General features: G+C 38.5%; 1 protein-coding gene across 1 annotated transcript; it reads left to right on the top strand.

Moving 5' to 3' along the window:
* LOC146361496 (NLR family CARD domain-containing protein 3-like) lies at window positions 1–22,568 on the top strand. Its single transcript, XM_084922357.1, has 11 exons — window positions 1–83; window positions 1,312–1,435; window positions 2,597–6,450; window positions 6,535–6,651; window positions 7,625–7,703; window positions 7,852–8,080; window positions 8,251–10,036; window positions 10,385–10,558; window positions 13,721–13,882; window positions 18,264–18,310; window positions 22,417–22,568. Exons 3-11 carry the CDS (start codon window positions 6,374–6,376, stop codon window positions 22,566–22,568), a joined length of 2,823 nt encoding a protein of 940 aa, XP_084778483.1. The 5' UTR covers window positions 1–83; window positions 1,312–1,435; window positions 2,597–6,373.
* The last annotated feature ends 574 nt before the right edge of the window (window positions 22,569–23,142 follow it).

Genomic DNA, 23,142 nt, shown 5'->3' with positions numbered 1-23,142 from the left:
TCTTCTTTTTATTAAAGTTTCACTTTCGTTTTCCTGAACTTGGTGTCGCAGATGATCTTGTCGGTGTGAGTATCCATGTGAAGGTAATGAAAGCAGTCTGTGATGGGTTTTTTTGTTTTTGTTTGTTTGTTTGTTTTTTAAGTTAACATCAGCTGTGTGCAGCTTAGTTCCAGCACAAACAGCACAAATCTGCTGCTGCATAGTTCACAGTAACGGACTCACGAACAAAGCGACTGGTAACCTGTTCGCCATTTTCTGTGTGTGTGATCAGAGTCCGGGAATGAGAGCAGAAACAGTTAGTTGATGGTCAGCAGCTTAACTCAGAGGATAGAGGGACAGGTCTGTGTAAATTATTGTTTAATATAGATGTAACAAAAATTCGACATAAACCTCGAAATACAAATACTGCGTCACAAACCTCTGGCTCTCTTCTAACAGGAAGTAGGCTATTGTTCACTGTTTACACCCACAGAAGAGTGGTCTTACTCAGAGACTGACTGGACCAAACGTTTTTATGAACTTTTATTGTTTATTAAACTTTATTAAATTTAAACATAATCCTTTAAAGCTGATTACATATCAATCACAATTGTTACTGACTTTCTCACTGACACGCCCAGGGGAGCCTGAAGCAGCTGTCTGTAAATCATTACCTTATTCCTAAAGCTGATATCAGAGTACAATTAATCTGCACAAGTTTGTGTTCAAAGACATTAAAGTCCCAGTTAGACATCAGTTCATCAGTTCCCCACAGTCTGTTCAGCATGAGTGCTGATGTCATCAGTCTGTCATCAAAGTAGAGACAGAGCCGGTGATCTCGGTAAGATCTATACATATCTAGAAATACTGAGTTTGTGGACATCAGGGCAGCTTTTTCCCTACATGACTGCTTCCAAACATCACTGAATATATTTTTGGGGAGTTGTTGAACATCTACAGAGAGTCTGGATGTGCTCTGACAGCATTTTACACTGAAATATTCAAAACTCTTAAGTACAGATAAAATGTTGCTAAAACATTAAATTTAAAAAAGATCGATGTTAACGTGAACTACGTCTACAGGCAAACAGAATCATGATCACATGAAGAATGTTTCCAGTGATAAATAATTAATCTGTGAATAAATCGGAGTCCTTTTCATGGATTTTTGTTGATCTTTCTCAGAAATGTATTAAATCAAAGTGTTTTTAAAAATTATGATAGATTTCTCTGTAATAACAACGGTTTAATGTTGTAATTTTAAAGCTGTGAGCTGAAATATGTGTGTGAAATAATCAGCTTCAATTTGTTCCATTGGTTCATTTTCTGCAGGCAGACTGCAGACTGGGAAACACCAGTCCTTCTTAGTCCTTATACTCACAACATATAAGAATCCAACTGGAACACGTCCTGTTACTGAGGTCTGTACTACGAAGCAGGATTTGATCTTATCAAGGTAATGTCAGGGTTCTTGCAGGGGTATGTTCCCAATGGTAACTTATGCAGACCAAACTTTTTCAAACATGCCGCACTTTTAATTGTAAACTTCTGTTCACTACTTTTCCTGTCCTGTGTTTTATTTTTAGCTTGTATTATCAGTTTAATCTCTTCATATACTTCCTATAATATAGGTTTACCTTACTTTGTAAAGTCAGCAGCTCTGTCACGACTACACTCTTCTCTGACTCCTCATGTCTACACCATCATAATGCCCATTAATAAATAAATAAATATATATATATATATATATATATATTTTTTTTTTTTTTTTTTTTTTTTTTTTGCTCAGACTATGGTTTTTGTTCTGAGCAACTTATAACAGGTCGCCAGTCTGTCATATGACTAACACAAACAGACAGACAGTCATTCACACTCACATCTATGGGCATTTAGAATCATCAGTTAACCTAACCCCACTAGCTGCATGTCTTTGGACTGTGGGAGGAAAAAAAATGCAAACTCCACACAGAAAGGCCCTGAACTGGTGGTGGAGTCGAACTCAGGATGTTCACACTGTGAGGCAACAGTGAGCCACCATGCTGCCTTAAAACTGACAAAACTAGAAATAGTTAAAAATTTACTGAAAATGTACTAATTGTGGTTCAGCACAATCATGTTTCAGTTTTTAGCCCTGTTTTGGTTCATCATCCTTTTGGAGGATCTGTGACCTGTGACTGAGACAAAGCTTTCTGATACTGGGCAGCACATTTCACTGCCCAGTATCTAGGGTTTTGTTGTTGTTGTTGTTTTTTGTTGTTGTTGTTTGCAGGAACACTTTTCTTTCACAAATAATCAGATTCATCCATTATTTATTACTTATATTTATCCAACATGATTCCTTCCAGATGTCTGAAGTAATGCTGGTATCTGTACTAACTGGAAGAAGTAGTCTGTAAACAGATTTGTTAATATTTCAACCTTTGCAGTACAAATGTTCATATTTCAAATAAAGCAAGCAGGCTGGGTGTGGCTGTGTCTGTTTGTTTTACAGCATCAGAGTCACAGCAGGAAGTTGTTGCTGTTGTTGTAATCATTGATAAGTTTAAAGACATATTAAGGTAGAGCAGCTGATCTTTGAGCTCTGAGATGCATCTTAAAACTCTTTTATGATTTAAAGTGTTCAATGTGGCGGCAGCCAGATCACAGAGAAGAAGCAGAGGATTTTCTGTTTTTCTAAACAGACCTGGTCCACACAGTGGAGAACCAAAGAGTGAAGAAGTTCATTGGAAGAAGCTGAGTAAGTGAAACTTTGATTCATTAGTGTCTCTGAGGTTTTGTCTTCATCACAAATCAGCTGCTGCTCTTTGTTAGTGTGTTTATGCAGAAAACTGATAAGGACTGTGATACATTGGATAAAGACTCAAAACCATAATGTGCCTTGAATATAAACTTGACAAAATCTACAAGTAGATATTTGGTTTACTCTCTTCTCTTCAGGCAAACAGTCTGTGTCAGTGTCTTCAGATGGCTGCAGGTTTTTAACCAGCTTCATTAAATGTTTCTCATTCTGTATTTCATATCACATCTGCCACTGTTTGAGCCTCTTTAACAGAGGAGATCAGACTGTAATGTGATATTTAGTAAGACTCAGTTTTCTTGTGAACTCTGAACAGATTAGATTAGATAGAGGCTCACAAATCAAACTATAAACTATAAAACGAGCTCTGATTTGAGTTCAGATGGTTCAAATGCTGGACTCCAGTCTGACTGATACTCAAGTTGTTTTATGGGCATCAAGGTTCATGTTCATTTGTTAAATATTCTCCATAATTCGTGGATAATATTTAACAGGAATCAGTGAGCGCCCCCTGCTGGTTCCCCCTGAGTGCTGCTTGTCAGTCTACAGTGATACTGCAGAATGGATTTATGGAGGCTTTGAGGGATTCACTGCAGTCCTGCTGTAGTTAGTCCCTCACAACTACATAATCAGTTGCAGTGCCACTGATACGAGCTACACCAGTTCTATAGTGCCTACAAACAAGACAAAATACCAACAGATTGTAAGGGAGACCAGGTAGTGTGAATGATCACATATGTGACATGTAAGGTGTGGATAGATAGACAGAAAATCAGTAATAAATAAAAGGTAAAATTAAATAGCCTGACTCACTCATTGCTGATAATGTGCGGTAATAGGGATAATGATAAAACTAGAAAGATGTCATTGTTATGTTCTGTTAATGAAAACTAATTTATTATCCTCATCTAAATAAACTTCTGTTTCAATAATCACAAAATGTGCATGTATAGAATCATGAGTAACTTGCATTAAATAAATAAATAATTGATTTTTTCAAAACCATTTAAAAACTCTGCTAACTGCCACAATGTGATGTTTTATTCTTCCCCGGAGGCTATATTTCTACCACCATTATTTATTTATTTTCATAGAAATCTTCCATAGATGTTAATTCAGGATTATTTTGATTGCTGTGTCTCTGATAAAACCTCAGTAACATCTGCAGCTTTTGTTGTGAAAGTGGAGTTTCAGAACAGAAGTTTGATTAATTGATTCTCTGAGGTTTTGTTAGCGTGTTTATGTAGAGAACAGATTTATTTCATCTTTAATGTCTTGGCAATCAAACCACAAAGTTCCTCCAACAATAAACTGTAAAAGTCTGTGAGCTGATATTTGTAGAGTCTGTAGGTAGAGATGTATTCTCCTCACATCAGAATAACTGTCTGTCTTAATCAGAAGACTGCAGGTTAGCTTCAACATCATGAAATGTTTCTCACCATCCACTTTACATCACATCTAGAACTGTCTGTTCCTCTTTAACAGTGAAGTTTGAGTGTGATGACATGTTTATTAGGACTCAGTTTTCACTTTGACTCTGAAGCTCGGGGCTCATAGTCAAACTATAAAACTGGAGATGTGATATGAGACACTGGTGCACGTGACGGATTCCAGTTTGATTTTGATGGCCAGATTGTTTTATGGAGGAGTTCATTATTGTGCTAATGAAGAGGTTCAAAGGAAGTTTGAGGTTGTTATCACCATCTGGTCAGAATGTGAAAAAAACAGCCATCAATCTGTTGAAGTATATTTCAGTTGATTGAATTGTAATCAGTGGTAACTCAACTTAAAGGAAGACACACATGGACTGCTAAACTCTAAATGAGAAAACAAGGTTGGACTACAAGTCACTAACCTAACTTAAGAATAAAGGTTTAAACTCAAGAGACCAAATCAAACTCACCTCAGCTCCCACCCCATGTGAGAGTGAAATGAGTGAGCTGTAAGTGAGTGCAGTCCTTATATAACGTGTGCCAGGTGAGTGCAATTAAGGGACAAAGTCCAGAGCCAATCAATGGTGAGAAAAGGAAAACAAGGTCAATTTGGTGAGCTGAAGGAGAGTGAGGAAAAAATGGTAAGAAAAACAAGAATCTTTACAACAGCCACCCCCATATTTCTAGTTGGAAATATGTTTAAATTACCATAGTCAACAGTCCTTTTCAGGAAGTGAAGGCAGGGGGATGAGACATGCTACAGGTTTTTGTATACGTTTTATCCGCACTGCGACTTTTACTGTTCTTATGTGGCCATCTGTGCTCTTTAGAAGGTGTGTTACTTTCCCTACAGGCCAAACACTTCAGTGGGTTGACCCAGAGGTAGACGGCATAAAAGTCCACAATTCAAAGTTCAAGGGGTTGGCTGCGTGGAAAGCGGCGGCAGCACGAATTTAAATTTGATCACGCCTGTATCCAATTCAGTTCCAGTCATTTCCTGGCTCACAGCTACTTATTGTGTCCCAACATGATCTGTATTTAAAAATGGCTCATCCTCAGTAAGAATGGAGCTTTGAACTTTAATGCTTTCTGTTTGTGTAGAGACACAGAAAAACTTTGATTTGATCTTATTCATGAGATCAAATGAGGTTTTGTGAAGTTATGCTGTGCCTGCTTCCTGAACATGTTGGTGGGAGGGAAATCAAAGGGCAGATTTAATCCAATGCCAACAGGAAGGAAAGGAGAGAGATGTTCCTGTGTCACCTGGGAGAGTGATATTTACAGGAAAATCAGAGATGTTTAAAGTGAGGAAATGGAAAAAGAAGAAAAGAGGGAACCTTTACTTTTGACGTTAAAGTCTGCTGCTCCTGCTGAGCATCTCCTTCCTGTCCTGCTTCAGGTGGAGTCTTGACTCCTTCCAGGAAGTAGCTCACCTGTGTGTCAGTCCATGTGTGGAGTGGAGATTCTTCTTCAGCACTTTCAAAAATTAAATGCAGTTTGCTCTATGACATCACTTTTTTTCATTGTCTCCAGATGCACAACATTCTAGTGATAAGGAATTTGAAGATCCATCATCTAGTATCTCTTCTGTTAACAGTTGTTCACTAAGCCAGAGTGAAATTGTTTAGTCTGAGATTTAGATCTGCCAAAGGAAGCGACTGAGTTTCCTGCATCTAGCCCTCCTGTCATGTTCACCTCCCACCCCTTACTTTAGTGTTGACTGGTCTATTTCAACAGCTCTTAAATTAGCATAACAAACATTTTTCACCACCAAATTCAGTTCAGTGGGTCGTTCAGTGGTCATTCAGTGGGTAATCAGGTGTAAAACACAATATTTATGAGTGTTTTAAGTTGTAAATTGGTCAAACTTCCAGTCACAGTGAATTAGTGTGTGTCAGTGAATGCATCATGTGTGCTTTATGGCTCCATCTAGTGGACTGATAGTAGAAGTAGAGCAGCTGATGGCAGCTTCCTCTGCCTCACACTGCTGTCTGACTGCATTCAGCTGACACTGAGAGGAAGGACAAAAGAAGCAGCTGACATTTGGACAGCACACGTGATGGAAAAGAAGATTTCAGTTGATGTGCACATGAATGATTTGTGTTTCCTCTGCAGGTGAAGGTAGAAAGTGTGTGTAAGCTGATGTGTATGTGAATTTAGCAGCATGGATCAGTGTGAGGACAGAGAGGAGGGAGTCCCTCCCTCTAAAAGAGCCAGAGAGAGCCAGACCACAGCTCAGAGGTGAGATGACAATCTCTAATTGTCCATGACTCTTCTCCATGTCACAGCTCAGCACTCACATCACTGTTCCATCATTATTCACAGGAAGAAACGAGGAACTAAACGTAAACATCAACCTGAACCCAGCTGTGTGTCCTTAAAAAGTGATGAGTCAAAGGACTTTAATGTTGATTTCAAAGAAAATTCTTCTGCTGCAGAGAGGTAATGTGTCACTAAATGCTGTTTCTTAAAATGTTTACATTATGTTTAATGCCAGCTCAGCTCTTTTCACACACATTTCTATGTTCGTATGTAAAGCTGTGTGTTTTGGGAGTTTTTCTTTTCATAAATACAGCAGTCAAAGGTTGAAGAATGAGTATTTGTAGGATGTGTTTCTATAGTGAGTGTACTTTTTACATATTGTATTAACACAATTGACCTAAATACACTGGAAGGCCATGAAGCTGGAGTGGGAATTATTATGCTAGATGTTTGTACCTATGTACTGGATTTGTGCTGACCTATTTACACGTTTTAAGTACATTTATATCATATGTTATACTACTATATGAACACCTGTTAAAGAAGAGTGTTTGTTTTGCAAGCTAATTAGTACTAATGGTTAGTTTAGAAAGTTTTCGTTTTTATAGTTTTTATTTTATAAGAGGTTCACCTGGTGATTATGATTAGTTATGGCTCTTTTGATAGTGCAAATTGTTTGATACTAAAGAAATTCCTAATTAGTGAGATATATGGTTTATTTTGGGAGGGTAACCCGTTTTTAAGTCATAAAAATGTCAAGTAGATTAATTAATTATTTCTTTCTTTAAGACAAGCATAACAGCCATGATTTCTAACTCTGAGTTAACATCAGCCACAAAAACCTATCAAAAAGGACAATAATGAAGATGGATGACAAGCTCTGGGAAGAATGTTCACAAAGTTCTTCATCTCAGTACTTCATAGAGGGTTTAAGATAAATTTATTATTTTGGCTTTAAAATTTAAGACCTGACTAGTCCGAAACATAAAAATGAAAATAAACAAAATCCAAAACAAAACTCTTCATACTTGTCACCTGATCTGATCTTCTCAAATGTCAGAGAGAAGATTCTCAGTTTGACACCAAGACAAACAGCAAAGCATCTCTGTGTGGAAAGTCATAATGTGAACTAATTCTTTATGACTCTTTATAGAGTGGACCGGAAGAGTTCAAAGGTTCCCATTGATCAACCTGCCAAACACCATCAGACACATTTGGACTCTGTATTTATGGTCTGTACATGCAGAAAAACAGCTCTTACATCTGTTCTGTTTACTCCATTCTGGACTTTATAGACCACTGAATTGTTAATGTGTCCATCATCTGAGGTTTTGGTCAATTTCAGTCTGGCTGGATTATTCATATCATCTTCTGTTCCAGCTACTGGAGGACAACATCATCACTTTTGTGAAGAATGAGCTGAAGGAGATCCAGAAAATTCTAAGTTCAGATTACCCAGAATCCTTAGGGAGCCAGAAAGAGGATGAGGAGGTCTTGGAGGGTGAAGATAAAGAGGAGAACAGAAACAGCACAGAAGCATTTTTGAAAATCACACTGCACTTCCTGAGGAAACTGAAGCAGGAGGAACTGGCTGACTGTCTGCAGAGCAGTAAGAGGATGTCTTTAAAGATTTAAGCTGCTGCATAAATGGGAAATTTAGGAATGTCTCAAGAAATGGACCAACATAGATTCAAAAACCTATTCTTTAGACAAGAAAAATGTAAGCGTATTTACTAAATAATAATTCCATAATTAAATGTATTTATTGTGTGTGTTCAGAAATATTTGCTCCAGATTTTCGACATGAACTCAAATCTTCTCTGAAGAATAAGTTCCAGTGTGTGTTTGAGGGGGTTGCTAGAGCAGGAAACCCAACCCTTCTGAATCAGATCTACACAGAGCTCTACATCACAGAGGGAGAGACTACAGAGGTCAATGAAGAACATGAGGTCAGACAGATTGAAACAGCATCCAGGAAACCAGACAGACCAGAAACAACAATCAGACAAGAAGACATCTTTAAAGCCTCACTTGGAAGAGAACAACCAGTCAGGACAGTGCTGACAAAGGGAGTGGCTGGCATTGGGAAAACAGTCCTAACACAGAAGTTCAGTCTTGACTGGGCTGAAGACAAAGCCAACCAGGACATCCAGCTCATATTTCCATTCACTTTCAGAGAGTTGAATGTGCTTAAAGAGGAAAAGTTCAGCCTGGTGGAACTTGTTCATCACTTCTTTACTGAAACCAAACAAGCAGGAATCTGCAGCTTTGAAGACTTCCAGGTTGTTTTTATCTTAGATAGTCTGGATGAGTGTCGACTTCCTCTGGACTTCCACAAAGCTACAATCCTAACTGACCCTAGAAAGTCCACCACGGTGGATGTGCTGTTGATTAACCTCATTAGGGGGAATCTTCTTCCCTCTGCTCGCCTCTGGATAACCACACGACCTGCAGCAGCCAATCAGATCCCTCCTGAATGTGTTGACATTGTAACAGAGATCAGGGGGTTCAATGACTCACAGAAGGAGGAGTACTTCAGGAAAAGATTCAGAGATGAACAGCAAGCCAGCAGGATATTCTCCCACATCAAGACATCAAGAAGTGTCCACATCATGTGTCACATCCCAGTCTTCTGCTGGATCACTGCTACAGTTCTGGAGGATGTGCTGAAAACCAGAGAGGGAGGAGAGCTGCCCAAGACCCTGACTCAGATGTACATCCACTTCTTGGTGGTTCAGGTCAAAGTGAAAAAAGTCAAGTATGATGGAGGATCTGAGACAGATCCACACTGGAGTCCAGAGAGCAGGAAGATGATTGAGTCTCTGGGAAAACTGGCTTTTGAGCAGCTGAAGAAAGGAAACCTGATCTTCTATGAATCAGACCTGACAGAGTGTGGCATCGATATCAGAGCAGCCTCAGTGTACTCAGGAGTGTTCACACAGATCTTTATAGAGGAGAGAGGACTGTACCAGAATAAGGTGTTCTGCTTTGTTCATCTCAGTGTTCAGGAGTTTCTGGCTGCTCTTCATGTCCACCTGACATTTATTAACTCTGGAGTTAATCTCCTGGACGAGCAACAAAAATCATCGCATCAGTGTGAAACAGATGAATACTTCTATGAGACTGCTGTGGACAAGGCCTTACAGAGTCCAAATGGACACTTAGACTTGTTCCTCCGTTTCCTCATGGGTCTTTCAATTCAGACCAATCAGACTCTCCTACAAGGCCTGCTGACACAGACAGAAAGTGGCTCACAGACCAATCAGGGAACAGTTCAATATATCAAGAAGAAGCTCAGTGAGAATCTGTCCGCAGAGAAAAATATCAACCTGTTCCACTGTTTAAATGAACTGAATGATTGTTCTCTAGTGGAGGAGATCCAACAGTCCCTGAGATCGGGACATCTCTCTGCAGATAAACTGTCTCCTGCTCAGTGGTCAGCTCTGGTCTTCATCTTATTGTCATCAGAAAAAGATATGAATGTGTTTGACCTGAATAAATACTCTGCTTCAGAGAAGGCTCTTCTAAGGCTGCTGCCCGTGGTCAAAGCCTCCAACAAAGCTCTGTAAGTAAAATGGACTCATCTGTGTCTGTTTAAAATGTTTATTCTACTTACCTGAACAAAACAGAACAAAAAAAAAGAAAACAAAACACAGACTGTGCCTAGTGTGCCTGTGTCAGTGGGTACTACACAAGTATGACTAAATCTACCAGCTCCTCACTGGTTTAGATTTAATTATATAGGCATAGTTGTGTTTTTACTGGGCAAATTTAAGGTGTTTTATATTTGACAAATTTGAGACATGTTTTAATTTATTTTAAATAACCAAGAACTGTAGTGCACACTCTGTTTTCCTTTAATACGTTCAATATTAAGTGATTTAATTTAACCACTATTATCATTGTTTTTCAGACTGAGTGGCTGTGACCTCTCAGAGAGAAGCTGTGATGCTCTGTCCTCACTTCTCAGTTCCCCGCCCATTAGTCTGAGAGAGCTGGACCTGAGTAACAACAACTTGCGGGATTCAGGAGTGAAGCTTTTGTCTGTTGGCCTCAAGAGTCCATACTGGAAACTGGAAACTCTCAGGTCAGGTTTCAGACTTTTACACTGATTACCACTTAAAATCTGAACCATATTAGTGCATAAGCCACTACCTGTACAGAATTCTTTAGTCACTTTGAATTAAATTTGGTTGGAATATTGTCTGAAAAGGTTTTTCTTCTTCAAATTCTTTTGTTTTTGAACTGGTAACAATTACTGATATGCATGACACTGGTTTGAACATACACCAGTTACCAGGCTAGTTTAAATCCAGAGAATTACATGTCCAGGTGTATTTCTATTTTTTACTCTTTTCACTCTTTGCAACGAAAGATTCTGGAATTTTAAAATATATATTTTCAGTCTTTCTGTGTGGAGTTTGCATGTTCTCCCTGGGTCCTCCAGCTTCCTCCTACAGTCCATAGACATTCACTTAGTGGGGATAGGTTAATTTGAAAATTGCTCATAGGTGTGAATGTGGGAGTGAATGTGAGTGCGAATGGTTGTCTATGTCTATGGTCAGGTCATAGACTGGTGACCTGTCCAGGGTGTACCCCGCCTCTCACCCTAAGACAGCTGGGATAGGCTCCATCCACCCCCCACGACCCTGAAAAGAATAAGCAGAAGCGAATGGATGGATGGACTTTCAAAGGTTGATTTCTCAAAATGAGAGTATTGGGAATTTAATGTCACAGCAATTAATGTTGACTGTGATACACTTCACACCCTGCAAATCTCAATTAGATGGAAGTGATTTGACTTTGTTTTTCTTCGATGCCATGTGTCACCACAATTTATAGACGCTACCTAAACTTTACTTTCACACAGGTAGATTGTCTTGTTAATAGTATTGAAACCTCATGGATGGATAACACATGAGGATTAGACTGAGTTAAACACTGAGCAGAACCCATATTAATAAACGAAGACTAATTCATTTCAAAGTTTCCTTCTTATTCCTTAGTCCTATAAGTACATTTATTCTTGACTTTCACAATCCATTGCAGCCAACACATCCTACACTAATGCTAACTCCGAGTTGTTCCCTATAATTGCAACCCCTTTACCTTAAATATAAAATGAATATCACAAACACATCAAATATTAATTGTTCTCTGGGCCTAATTATTTTTGTTGCAAGTTTGCCACAGTCTACAAATCAAAGTAATATATCCAGTCAGCCCTTTTATGGTAATGCAAGGCCTGTTCCGATATCATTTTAAATCAAATAATCATCAATTGTTTTCTTAGCTCACAAGGGTTTAACTGATAAGCGCCTTGAGGCGACATGTGTTGTGATTTGGTGCTATATAAATAAAATTGAATTGAATTGAATTGAACTTATTGCCTTTGGAATAGTTTGAAATCGTTACTGAAGTTACAACCGAAAAATAAAAATCTGAAATTGAATGAGTATTTAGTACGAGGGTGACTACCTTTAACTTGATGTTTAAGAATGTATTAATTTTTGGTTTTTAATTTATACTTATTCTAGATGGCATTACCTCAGCTTCTGGTAACACTGTCATGAAACTTGAATACACTTTTTTAATGATATGTTCTTTGATGTGCACATTTAACAAACAACTGGAATTGCTCTATTTAATGTTTCTAGAATTAGAAACAAAGTCTCAGAGTAGTGCTGATGGGTAGCATTTATTGCTTTGAGGTTAAACTGCTTTAAAAGCTCCCTGAAGAGTCTTTAGCGTAAGCAAAACCTTCCAGTGGGAGTACTGAGAGTGACTAGAAAGAGAGAGATCAAATTTTATCCATATTGGTTTTTCATCAGTGAGCTCTGTTGGCGTCATAATCCAGAAGTAGAAAGAACATAATTTCAAAATAAACTGACAATGACAAGGTGCTCCCCACAAATGCCAGACAGACAAGTGAAAAGAATTATCCAAGATCCAAGAACCACTTGTGAGGAGCTACTGAAAGACCTGGAAACAGCAGGTATAATTGTTGCTAAGAAAAGTAATTCACTCAACCACCATGGCCTATTAGCACTCTGATCGTGCAAGACTCCATTACTGAAGAAACACCATGATTTAAAGTTTGCTGAAAAATATTTAGACAAGCCTGTGAAATACTAGGAGAATATAGTCTGTTCAGATTGGACCTAAATTAAAATCTTTGGATGCCATAGTATTTCACTGCATTTCACCCACAAAACACCAGCAGTGACGTTTAGATGTGGGAACATCATAGTGTATTGGTATTTTTCAGCACAGGGCACTTGCATGCTTCATATACTTGAAGGAAGGATGTTTGGAAAAATGCAACAAGACATTCTTGATAAAAATCTGTTGCCATCTACCAGGATGATGAAAATGAAATGAGAGTGGATGTTTCAGTCAAGGAAATTCTCAATTGTTTTCAGAGAAAGAAAGTAAAGATTGGCCCAGCCAATCACCCAAACTGAATCCAACTGAAAATCTATAGCAAGATCTAAAGGTCAGAGTTCGTAGAATGGAGCCTTCCAGATTTTAAGATTATTTTTGATGAAGAACCACACCTGAACGATGCATGTGACTAATTTCTCCATACAGGAGACATCTTGAAGTTGTCACCGCCAACAAAAGCTTTTAGACAAAAAAAAAAGAAAAAAGAAGAAGAACTCTTACTAAAATTTTCAACACTAGAAAACATTTTTCCTGTGTCCTTAAATTAAGTTTATTACACAAAACTTAATTTAAGGACATCTATGGTTTAATTTCTTTGCAAGTGTGGATTGGATGGGTTATTACACATATCTTTTGAGAATTTCATGCCAATAGCACCTTTAGAAATAACTTTACTTAGAAAATTGGTGCTGTGTTCAGTACTTACTTTATCCATTCAAATAGAGTACTTGACACTAAGACTGCAGACTTACTTATGGCTGTTAGAATTTGTATAACTAGGATAGAGATCTCTCTTCTATGGAACCAGAAGTTCAGAAAAAAAGACGCCCTTCATACTTATAGCTTACAGTTAGGACTGGATCAGGTGACTGAACCACATTTTAGCCATGCTAGAATAAACGCCTTACACCTTACACAATTTAACAACTTGAAACAGCTGTTGTTGTCTGTTGCATGTGGTCACTATAAATAAAGATACATTGATTTAATGGATGAAAATGAATATGGATGTGTTTTTTAGAAAAACTAAAAAACATTTAAAATAAAGTGTTCACAGATGGATTGTTATTTTGTGTGTCTGCAGTCTTTCAGGCTGTCTGATCACAGAGGAAGGCTGTACTTCTATAGCTTCAGCTCTGAGCTCCAACCCCTCAAATCTGAGAGAGCTGGACCTGAGCTACAATCATCCAGGAGACTCAGGAATGAAGCTGCTAAAGGATCTACACTTGAGCCTGGACACTCTCAGGTATGGAAAGAATATCTGATAGAGGAGAAAGAGCTGGAAACATTTTCTGTGTACTTCACTCAGCTCTTGTTTGTTTCATGTAGATGTGACATGGACAATAACACACTGAGAACAATCTTTCCTTTGCTTACAACAAAAACACCAGTCTAACTGTACAATAACAAGAGGTATTTATGTAGGTGGGCACCATTTATTCATCATTTTGATCTCTGTAGGTTTAACTATTAACTCATTTTCAGTATTTCTGTATTCTTTGTATAGAGACAGGTTTACGGCCTGTTTATCCTAGCAGAAAGACTGTACGCAGGGGAAACCTTCAGCCTGGCTTGATCAAAAATAAATCATTAGAAAAGGTTTATAATTAAAACTGTGGTAGAACCTGACAAGCACCAGGCATTTTTTCTGTACATTTTAGAGCATGCAAGCTTGCAGAATTTAAAAAAAAAAAAGTTTTTATTCATAGCACTTTTTATGAACAAAAGGAAGTGTTTTTCTAAATTAGTGCACAACATAGAATAATGTTATTTAAAGCAACACAAAAATAAAAAGTTAAATTAAATGAAATAAACAGCTGAACTGAACAAAACAGGAATTTAAAATTGGCACAGAAGCCATTTTAAGCTAGATATCATGATCAACAGCAATCATCAACACTTCAGTTCACTATTTCAAAGCAGTGCATCAAAGTAAGTAATTTTATTTTCACTTAATTATTTGAACTACAGTTATAACCAAATTAAAGCAGTAATATAATATATTTTTTAATTTTGCTTAACAGATGCCAAAGAAATCAGTGGTGAACAAAACTGCAGTGTTGGAAGTCCTTGGTGCTTCAAAAGAAGCAGTCAAAAAAATGAAACATTTCAACTCCAAGTGATGAAATATGGCAAAATCTGTGCAAAGAACTTGGTGAAAAGATGACACCAATAGCACTTTACACTTTTGTTAAATTAAACACAACATTTGATCAAATCTAAGCAATCATTCAGATGCCGAAGCTTAGATAAATCCTTGGGCATAAAAGAAACGTACAACTGAATATCATCAGCATAACAGTGATAAGAAATGTCCTCAAAAGAGCCCATTATATGCTATATTAAAAACAATAAAGGCCCCAAAACTGACCCTTGAGGGACACCATAAGTAAGGGAGGTAGAGGATGACCTAAAATCGGAGACTGCCACAGAAAAGGATTGGTGATGGAGATAAGAGGAGAACCACTCTAATGCAGTTCCAGATTCACTAACCCAATTTTTCAGCCTTTCAATGAGGATGTGATGGTCAACTGTGTCGAAAGCTGATGTGAGGTCCAACATGAGTAGAACAGAGCATTTTCCTGCATCATTATTCATCAAGATATCACTTGAGACCCTAAGAAGAGCTGTCTCCGTGGAGTGAAATTGACGAAAACCAGACTGAAACTTATCGTAAATGCCATGTTTATCTAGAGCTGCCATAAGCTGCTTAGCCACAACCTTTTCTAGAAGCTTAGTAATTAACGGTAACTTAGAGATAGGTCTGTAGCTGCTCCAAAGAGAAGGGTCTAACTGAGGTTTTTTTAAAAGTGGGAGAATACCAGCGTTTTTAAAATAAACCGGAACTATACCAGATGCCAGTGAAGAGTTGATTAAAGTGAGCACACATGGGCCAATAGACTGGAAGACATTTTTGAATAATGATGCAGGTACAATGTCAAGTGAACAGGAGGATGCTTTCACTGAATTCACTAATTTTACCAGCTCAGGTAGTAAAACAGGAGAGAAAGTATCCAAGATAATGGGCCGAGATGGGGTAGAGATCGAGATAACAGGTGCTGAGTGTGTAAAATTCATTCTCACGTTATGAATTTTTGCAAGCAGAAAAGAGAGAAAATTTTCACAGTCCTCATTAGAAAAAATAGGGGCCGCAGGCAGAACAGGATGTCACTTATGGTGTTGAATAGCACCTTAAGCTTGCCTCTGCTCTTTGTAACCAAGTGTGAGAAATGGGCAGCCCTCACATCTCTGATCGCATTATTAAAAGAAGCTAAAAGGTCCTTAAGATAGAGGAGGTGAACATTTAGATGAGTTTTCCTCCACCTGCACTCCGCTTTACGACAATCACGTTTTAGACAACGAATACTGTCATTTAGCCAAGGAGGAGATTTGGAGGCAGAAACACTCCTCGTCTTAACCGGACAAATTTCATCTAAAATAGAAAGGCAATAATTATTAAAAAGACTGGTTGAGTAATCAATACCATTTTGAGGAGATAGCTGTAAGTTAAAAGCATCCACAAATTTCTCCGCTGTGGAGGAGTTTAAGATGTGAGAGCTAACCATCCGTATAACGGGGGACAAAGGCTCATTAAAAGAAAAGTTAAAAACAATAACATAGTGATCAGAAATAAAAACGTCCTCAGAGCAAATAAAATCAATATTTAAACCCAAAGTAAAAAACAAGGGCCAGTGTGTGACCTTTGCTGTGAAAAGAAGCAGAAGTTGCTGGACAGGATGGTAAAGTAAAGCTTCAGAATCCACACCAGGCCTCCACAAACTGGAGAGGTCTTGCAGTCCCACCAAAGAAGAGGAAATTGACTTCATACTTCTCCCTTGATCCTGAATGGCTCCACTCAGATCCAGTAAAAAAAGAAAGAAGTAAAGCTAGGGCTGTTAAAAATGGAAATAATCAACAGCCAGTCAAGCTTGGCAAAGGACAGCACTGTTTCATGAACACCTGTGCCTTTGATGCCTTCTGTAAAAGTCTGTGCTCTGCTTTCTGTGACAGTCTCTCTGCTCAAAACACGTTGAATAGTTCAGAGGAGAATAAAGTATTCCAGCTTAAAAGGGTGTCATTCAACATACCTATTCTTTGAGGGCAGAGGTTCTGAGGTCAATATTCTGCCCTGTTCAGTTGAAGACTGGTGTGCATCATGTTGATGCACAGTGCCATGTGTCCACAGTAATTCAGAAAACAATGACAGAAAATCAAAGTGTTAACTTCACTCACATTGAACAGTCTATTTTGCATACTGTGTTTATACACAGATCAGGCACAACATCATAACCACTAACAGCTAAAGTGAATAACACTAACCTGTTAGTTGGTGGGATACGTTAGGGAGCAAGTGAATACCTTGTCCTCAACATTGAGTTAGAAGCAGGAAAAATGGGCAAATTTAAAGATTTGAGTGAGTTTGACAATGGCCAAATTGTGATGGCTGGATGACTGGATCAGAGCATTTTCAAACCTGCAGCTCTTATTATGTGTTCCCAGTCTGCAGTGGTCAGTATCTATAAAAAGTGGTCCAGGGAACAGTGGTAAATCAGTGACAGGGTTATGAGTGACCAAGGCTCACTGATGCACATGTGGAGCAAAGGCTGGGCCCTGTGGTCCCATGAATTTCAACTTAATATTAATGAATTATGAATTAATTACATCATTACAAAGAAACCTTCCAATTCCACAGACTAATTTCACTTCAGATGAACATTACACTAACTCACAGAGTTATTTAATCTAGAAATGTCAATCAGACTGACTTGATAATAAGCAACTCCACGCATCGATTCCCATGCCACCGGTCATCCCCACTCAGCTTTTCAGATCACAGCTTCCAACATTTGCTTCAGACTACATCCCCAAAGTGAATAAAACACCATCAGCAGTGAGCTCTGTAGATCGGGTCGGAGGGGATGTGGTGGATTTCTAAAAGCCTGAATCCACATCATTTCACCCTGAAGAAATTCAGCAAAATTGTTAAAATATGCGACCTGACAGAACCCAATGAGATGCTGAGGGACTGTTTCGAAACCACAAACTGGTAGACTGTTAAAGAGGGCCAGCTTTGTCCTGCCCAGTCACCTACACCCATAGAGCCCCATTATTTACCTTTTTCTGTTTTTACTTTTCTAATATATCTCTAATTGCTGCTGTAACTAGTAGTCTTTCTTCAGCGTGGCATTAAATCATTTCTGTATCGATGTGTATTTCTATCCAGGAACAGTTGAAATGAACAGTAATTTCATCCACTTGATTCATTTAGTCAGTAATAAAATATACCAAAATGTTAGATTGCAAATCTGATTACTTATGTAATATCTAAACTTATTTGACCAGGTTATATTTAAGAGAAGTAATAAAAGCAAAAAAACATAACGGTCTGATTGAAGATACTTACATGACAACCACAGGAAGGGACTTTAGAGACATTTTCTTTAAATGTGTCAAAATGTTTGACTGTTCCAACGTAGAAAATGAACCTCAGTTTGATTTAAATGAACTAAATAATGCAATTTAAAAATGAAAAAATAAAAACTTAACAATGTGTATGAGAGCAATGTAATGTCCATGTGTGCATGCTGAAAGAGACTGTGCTGGTCTGATCCCCCTCCTCCTTTCAGGGTGGAGCCTGCTGGAGTCCGATGGTTGAGACCAGGTCTGAGGAAGTGTAAGTGTGTTTTTAATGTGATTCATGAAAACAAAGCAGCACACATTCAACCATCTTCAAACTGTCACATCACTCATTCACATCTCTGATGTCAGGAGTCATCATCAAAGTGTCAATCAATGAACAGATGATGGATCAATAACTGCAGCTGGATTGTGTTTGTTCTCTCCATCAGATTCCTGTCAACTCACAATCAACAAAAACACAGTACACAGAAATCTCAAATTGTCTAACAACAACAGGAAGGTGACACATGTTGAGGAGGTTCATTCATATCCTGATCATCCTGACAGATTTGATTACCAGTATCCTCAACTGCTGTGTAGAGATGGTCTGACTGGTCGCTGTTACTGGGAGGTCGAGTGGAAAGTAGAGGTTCAAATATCGGTGAGCTATGGAACAATCCGAAGAAAAGGAGACAGTAAAGACTGTGTGTTTGGAAGGAATGATCAGTCCTGGAGTCTGTTCTCCTCTAATGTTAAGGGTTACTCTGTCGTTCACGGTAACAGAGAAACATATCTGTACCCCCCATCCTCCTCCTCCGTCGTCTCTAACAGAGTAGCAGTGTATGTGGACTGTCTTGCTGGCACTCTGTCCTTCTACAGAGTCTCCTCTGACACTCTGATCCACCTCCACACCTTCAACACCACATTCACTGAACCTCTGTATCCTGGATTTACAGTCTGGTTTCCTGGTTCCTCAGTTACTCTGTGCTGAGTTGAGTGTAAAGAGTTTCCTCCTGTTAGAGAAACGCTCTGACTGTTGAACAGATAGTCTGTACATGTCTGTCTCTTTCACTCAGAAACACGTTTTCAGATTCATGGATTCAGTCAGTTAATGTTTTAAACTGTTTTAAATTATGGAATCACTGAACAGCAGTTACCCAAAAGATGAATTTACAAACCGCTCAGAGACATTCACACATTATTGTCTATGGTTCCAAGTTTAATGAGCATCCAGGGCTTTTTTACTTTTGATTTTTACTTTTGTTGTTAGAATGATGAAGCGATAGCTAGACTTTAGCTAGCCTGTAATGGCAATAAATGATCCTTTAGAAAACAGTTATAAATGTATTAGTTCCCAGCTTTGTACATTGCTGAATCATTATTTTGTCTTCCTGGTTTCCAGTTTTCTACTTTCATTGTAAGCCTGTTCGGTTTCCAATCTAAAAATAAAACTGTCTGACTAGCCTGCACGTTACAGTTTGACTTTCCTGTTTGATCAGCAGAAAAAATAGATATCATTTACTAGGGATGGACCGATCCGATATTACGTATCGGTATCGGTCCGATACTGACCTAAATTACTGGATCGAATACTGGAGAGAAATAAAAAATGTAATCCGATCCATTAACTATCACAAAAGCACCTCACAAAACTTGCAACATAGTGTAACCCAGCTTATGACCTTAGCACGTTGGAGGAGTATGCGTCATGTGATAGAGCGGCTGTGGCATGCGAGACCTGTCGGCGGTCTGGTTGAGCATTTGGAGCCTTGCTACCAAACCGCCATTTCATCTCAGAGAAAGGTATCCCAGAGAAGTAAAGCAAGTGTGTAAGTTTATCTCTGAATGTTGGTAAAGCCTTCCCACGTTAAGCTTACCAACCTATATATGGACCGACTGTCTCTTCTTCTCTCCCCCTCCCTCACCTGTTGCTACTTCAATCATGAAACTGATCAATGATCAGCTGATCGGCTTTTCTGTCGTGAGTCCCGTCTCTTTTTTGTTTATTGCCCACTTTGCATCAGAAAACCAGCAGATAAACAATAACGGCACGTTTAATCTTGATAAGCTGTTGTTATAATTTATTTATTATTACTTTCTACATCAGGATCCTTTTCTACGTAGCTGACGGCTGGTAACTGTGCAGGGGCGGGTCTAGCAAAGTTTAGCCAGGGGGGCCGATAGGGCATTAACAGGGAAAGGGGGGCACAAAGAAATAATTTTCTTTCTTATTATCATTTAAAATGTCTAGCTTTTAATAAATAATTATCTGAATCTTACAACCAAAGTTTTCATCTGATGTAAAATGTATAGAAGTACATAGGGCTGGGCGATATGGCCTAAAATCCATATCGCGGTATAATTTGAAGCACGTGCGGTAACGATATATGTCACGATATATTATTTTCTTCTGTATAACGTATTTTCCACACTATAAGGCACACTTAAAATCCTTTAATTTTCTCAAAAAACGAGAGTGTGCCTTATGTATGAATTCTGGTTGTGCTTAAGGACCTCGAACCGATTTGGGCGTGCAGAAATCTGTTAAAAAATGTTTTAGTACAACTTTGGTAAGCCGCACTGCTTGATGGATTGCCAGAGCATTACGGCTGCCGTAGTGAGGAGCTTCGCGGAGTAATCTGGGTCCAAAACTCCGTCTGTTTCAGGTCCCAAAGTCAAACGAACACAGAGAGTTAAAAACGGTCTAAATTCTTTCATCTTTAATAAAATCATCAGTGTTGCTGCTTTATCGGGTGTAACAATTAAGTTTAACATCCATGCATCCATGAAAACAGAATTTATTAAATTTAACGGAGTTAGAAGTTAACAGGAAGTTAGCTCGCTAGTTTCCACCTAAACATGACATACACATACCATGTTCTGACTGAGATTTTTGAAACTAATTCAAACGTACAGCTCTGCTACCACTTCCAAAATAAATGAAGACAGAAAACTAAACAGCAGTGCCGTTTGCAGGGTTATTGAAGTTGGACTACCTGGTATATAATGTTGTGCTACGTGATTGCTACACAGCTATGTTAGCATAACATTAGCACAGTGAAGCTGGAGGATGAACGCCAACTTTTTTTCCACTCGAAAGTTAACGTGAGGGATTCTGGTGGTCAGGGACAAATGCAATCATATAGCAGGATGCTATACATGGGCCAAACTTCAGTCAGGAGAACAACTGAGATTATTCATCCACAATACGAGGTTAGTTATTAATATACTGCAACAACATGGGAACAGAGCAGCTGCAAGAGAATTCAACATTAATGAATCAACGTTACGGAAGTGGAGGAAGTGCAGTTTTTCGCTTTCCCCATATTTCAAAAGTTCTTCATCTCTTTGCTACGACTGTCGCCCGACATAATTTGCAGATGATAATGGTTGTAGCCGCAGCTATGCTTTCGACCAAAACAGGCGCAGCTTGATGACATCATCAACATGTGCTATCTATCGTTTGCCAAATTTATATCGTTTCTATCATATATCGTTTATATCGCCCAGCCCTAGAAGTACATTATTGTATATAGTAACTATTAAGTCTAATATATACCCTAGTAAGCTACAGTACTTTTTCCTTTGGGAAGGTACCATCTGTGCAGTCTGCAATTCTGTTGAAGAAAGATGTTGAATCTATTTAATTATTGTAGAAAAATAATTGATTTCTGTGAATTTGTTTTACACATGCATGAAATTAAAGTCAGTTACACTGATTAAGCATCATGAGGCGGAGGGTGGGGGGTGGTTCCCTGTTTTTTTTTTTTGTTGTTGTTTTTGCTGGGAGTTTGCAACCCTGTTAGTTAGGCTGTTTAATGTTTCTGTTAAGTACTTTGGAAAATACCAAAATAGGGAGGATGGTGTAGTTTTAAGTTTATTAGATTGATCAGTATTGATGAACTATGGAATATTTTGGGTGCAGTGTATTTTTTGGATAAAGGTTTAACAGAATAGCTTTAGTGTTTTGTTTTTTAAAACCTGAGTATGAACTTCTACAAAATGCAGCAAGATATTTAAAAAAAAACTGTTTTATTCAATATAAAATACACTATTGGATTCATATCGGTATCGGCAGATATCCAAATTTGTGATATCAGTATCGGACATAAAACAGTGGTATCGTGCCATCTCTGTCTTATACATGTTCAAAATATGATGAATTTTCAGGGAATGCCTAAATGTAAAAGAGTTTGACTCCAAGTTGATAATTTGTCCCTTTCCCTTTGCATGTCAAATGTATAACTAAAGACAGTATTTTGGTTGGTGTAGACTCACAACTGTAATGTACGGAGCCCCGCAAGGGACACTGGAGAAAAAAAATGAAGATGAACTTTTGCGAGATCCCGAGTTACTTTTGCGAGATCCTTTCCTTTGGAGGCTGCCAGGTCGAAGCTGACCGGGAGGTCAAGGCACGATGTGCTGGGAGTGCAGTGTTCTCGCCGGCTCTAGTGGGCCTCGACCTCCTGATCAGCTTCGACCTGGCAGCCTCCAAAGGATGGTGGCTAACAGATGTCTCCAAAAATGTCTGAGGACTTTTGCAAATATGTGATGTCTTGATAAACCAAGCAGATATTTGAAGTTTTCACAGCTACATTCTCGCCTGGAAATATTTTAAACATTTATTTTGTGACCCAGAAAGAGTAATATTAAAACTAAGTAGCTGCCGACATTGTTGGAAACTGGAATTGGCTTGGCCGTGCTATGAATTCTGGGATAGCTTGGGCCACGAAGGATATACCCGACTCATCAGTCAAATTTGGGAAAATGAAAGATGCATTTGGAGCAGCCTTCGAATTGGGACAGCCTTCGTTGCCTGACTGTGACATAATTGGCCTTCAAATGCGGCCTCCGAAGGATGATACGGCCTAAGTCGCAAAAGTTCATCTTCATGTTTTTTTTCTCCAATGTCCCTAAAACTAAATGGAGGGATAGTAACTGCATGTGTATATGTAAGTGTGTAAAAACTGCAGATAGTAAGATTAACAGAAACAGTATTTTGTCTGTATCTGCCAATTGTAGAAATTCATCTCATGTAAACAATAACATGGCACAAAGCGCAACGTCAAAAACGGCGCACACCTTTGACGTTGCGTGAGTAAATCT

Source organism: Perissodus microlepis, chromosome 23 (genome assembly GCF_051167445.1).
Source record: "Perissodus microlepis isolate ML-2025 ecotype Zambia chromosome 23, ASM5116744v1, whole genome shotgun sequence".
NCBI classification, from domain to species: Eukaryota; Metazoa; Chordata; class Actinopteri; order Cichliformes; family Cichlidae; genus Perissodus; species Perissodus microlepis.
This window is presented reverse-complemented; position numbering and strand designations above follow the sequence as displayed.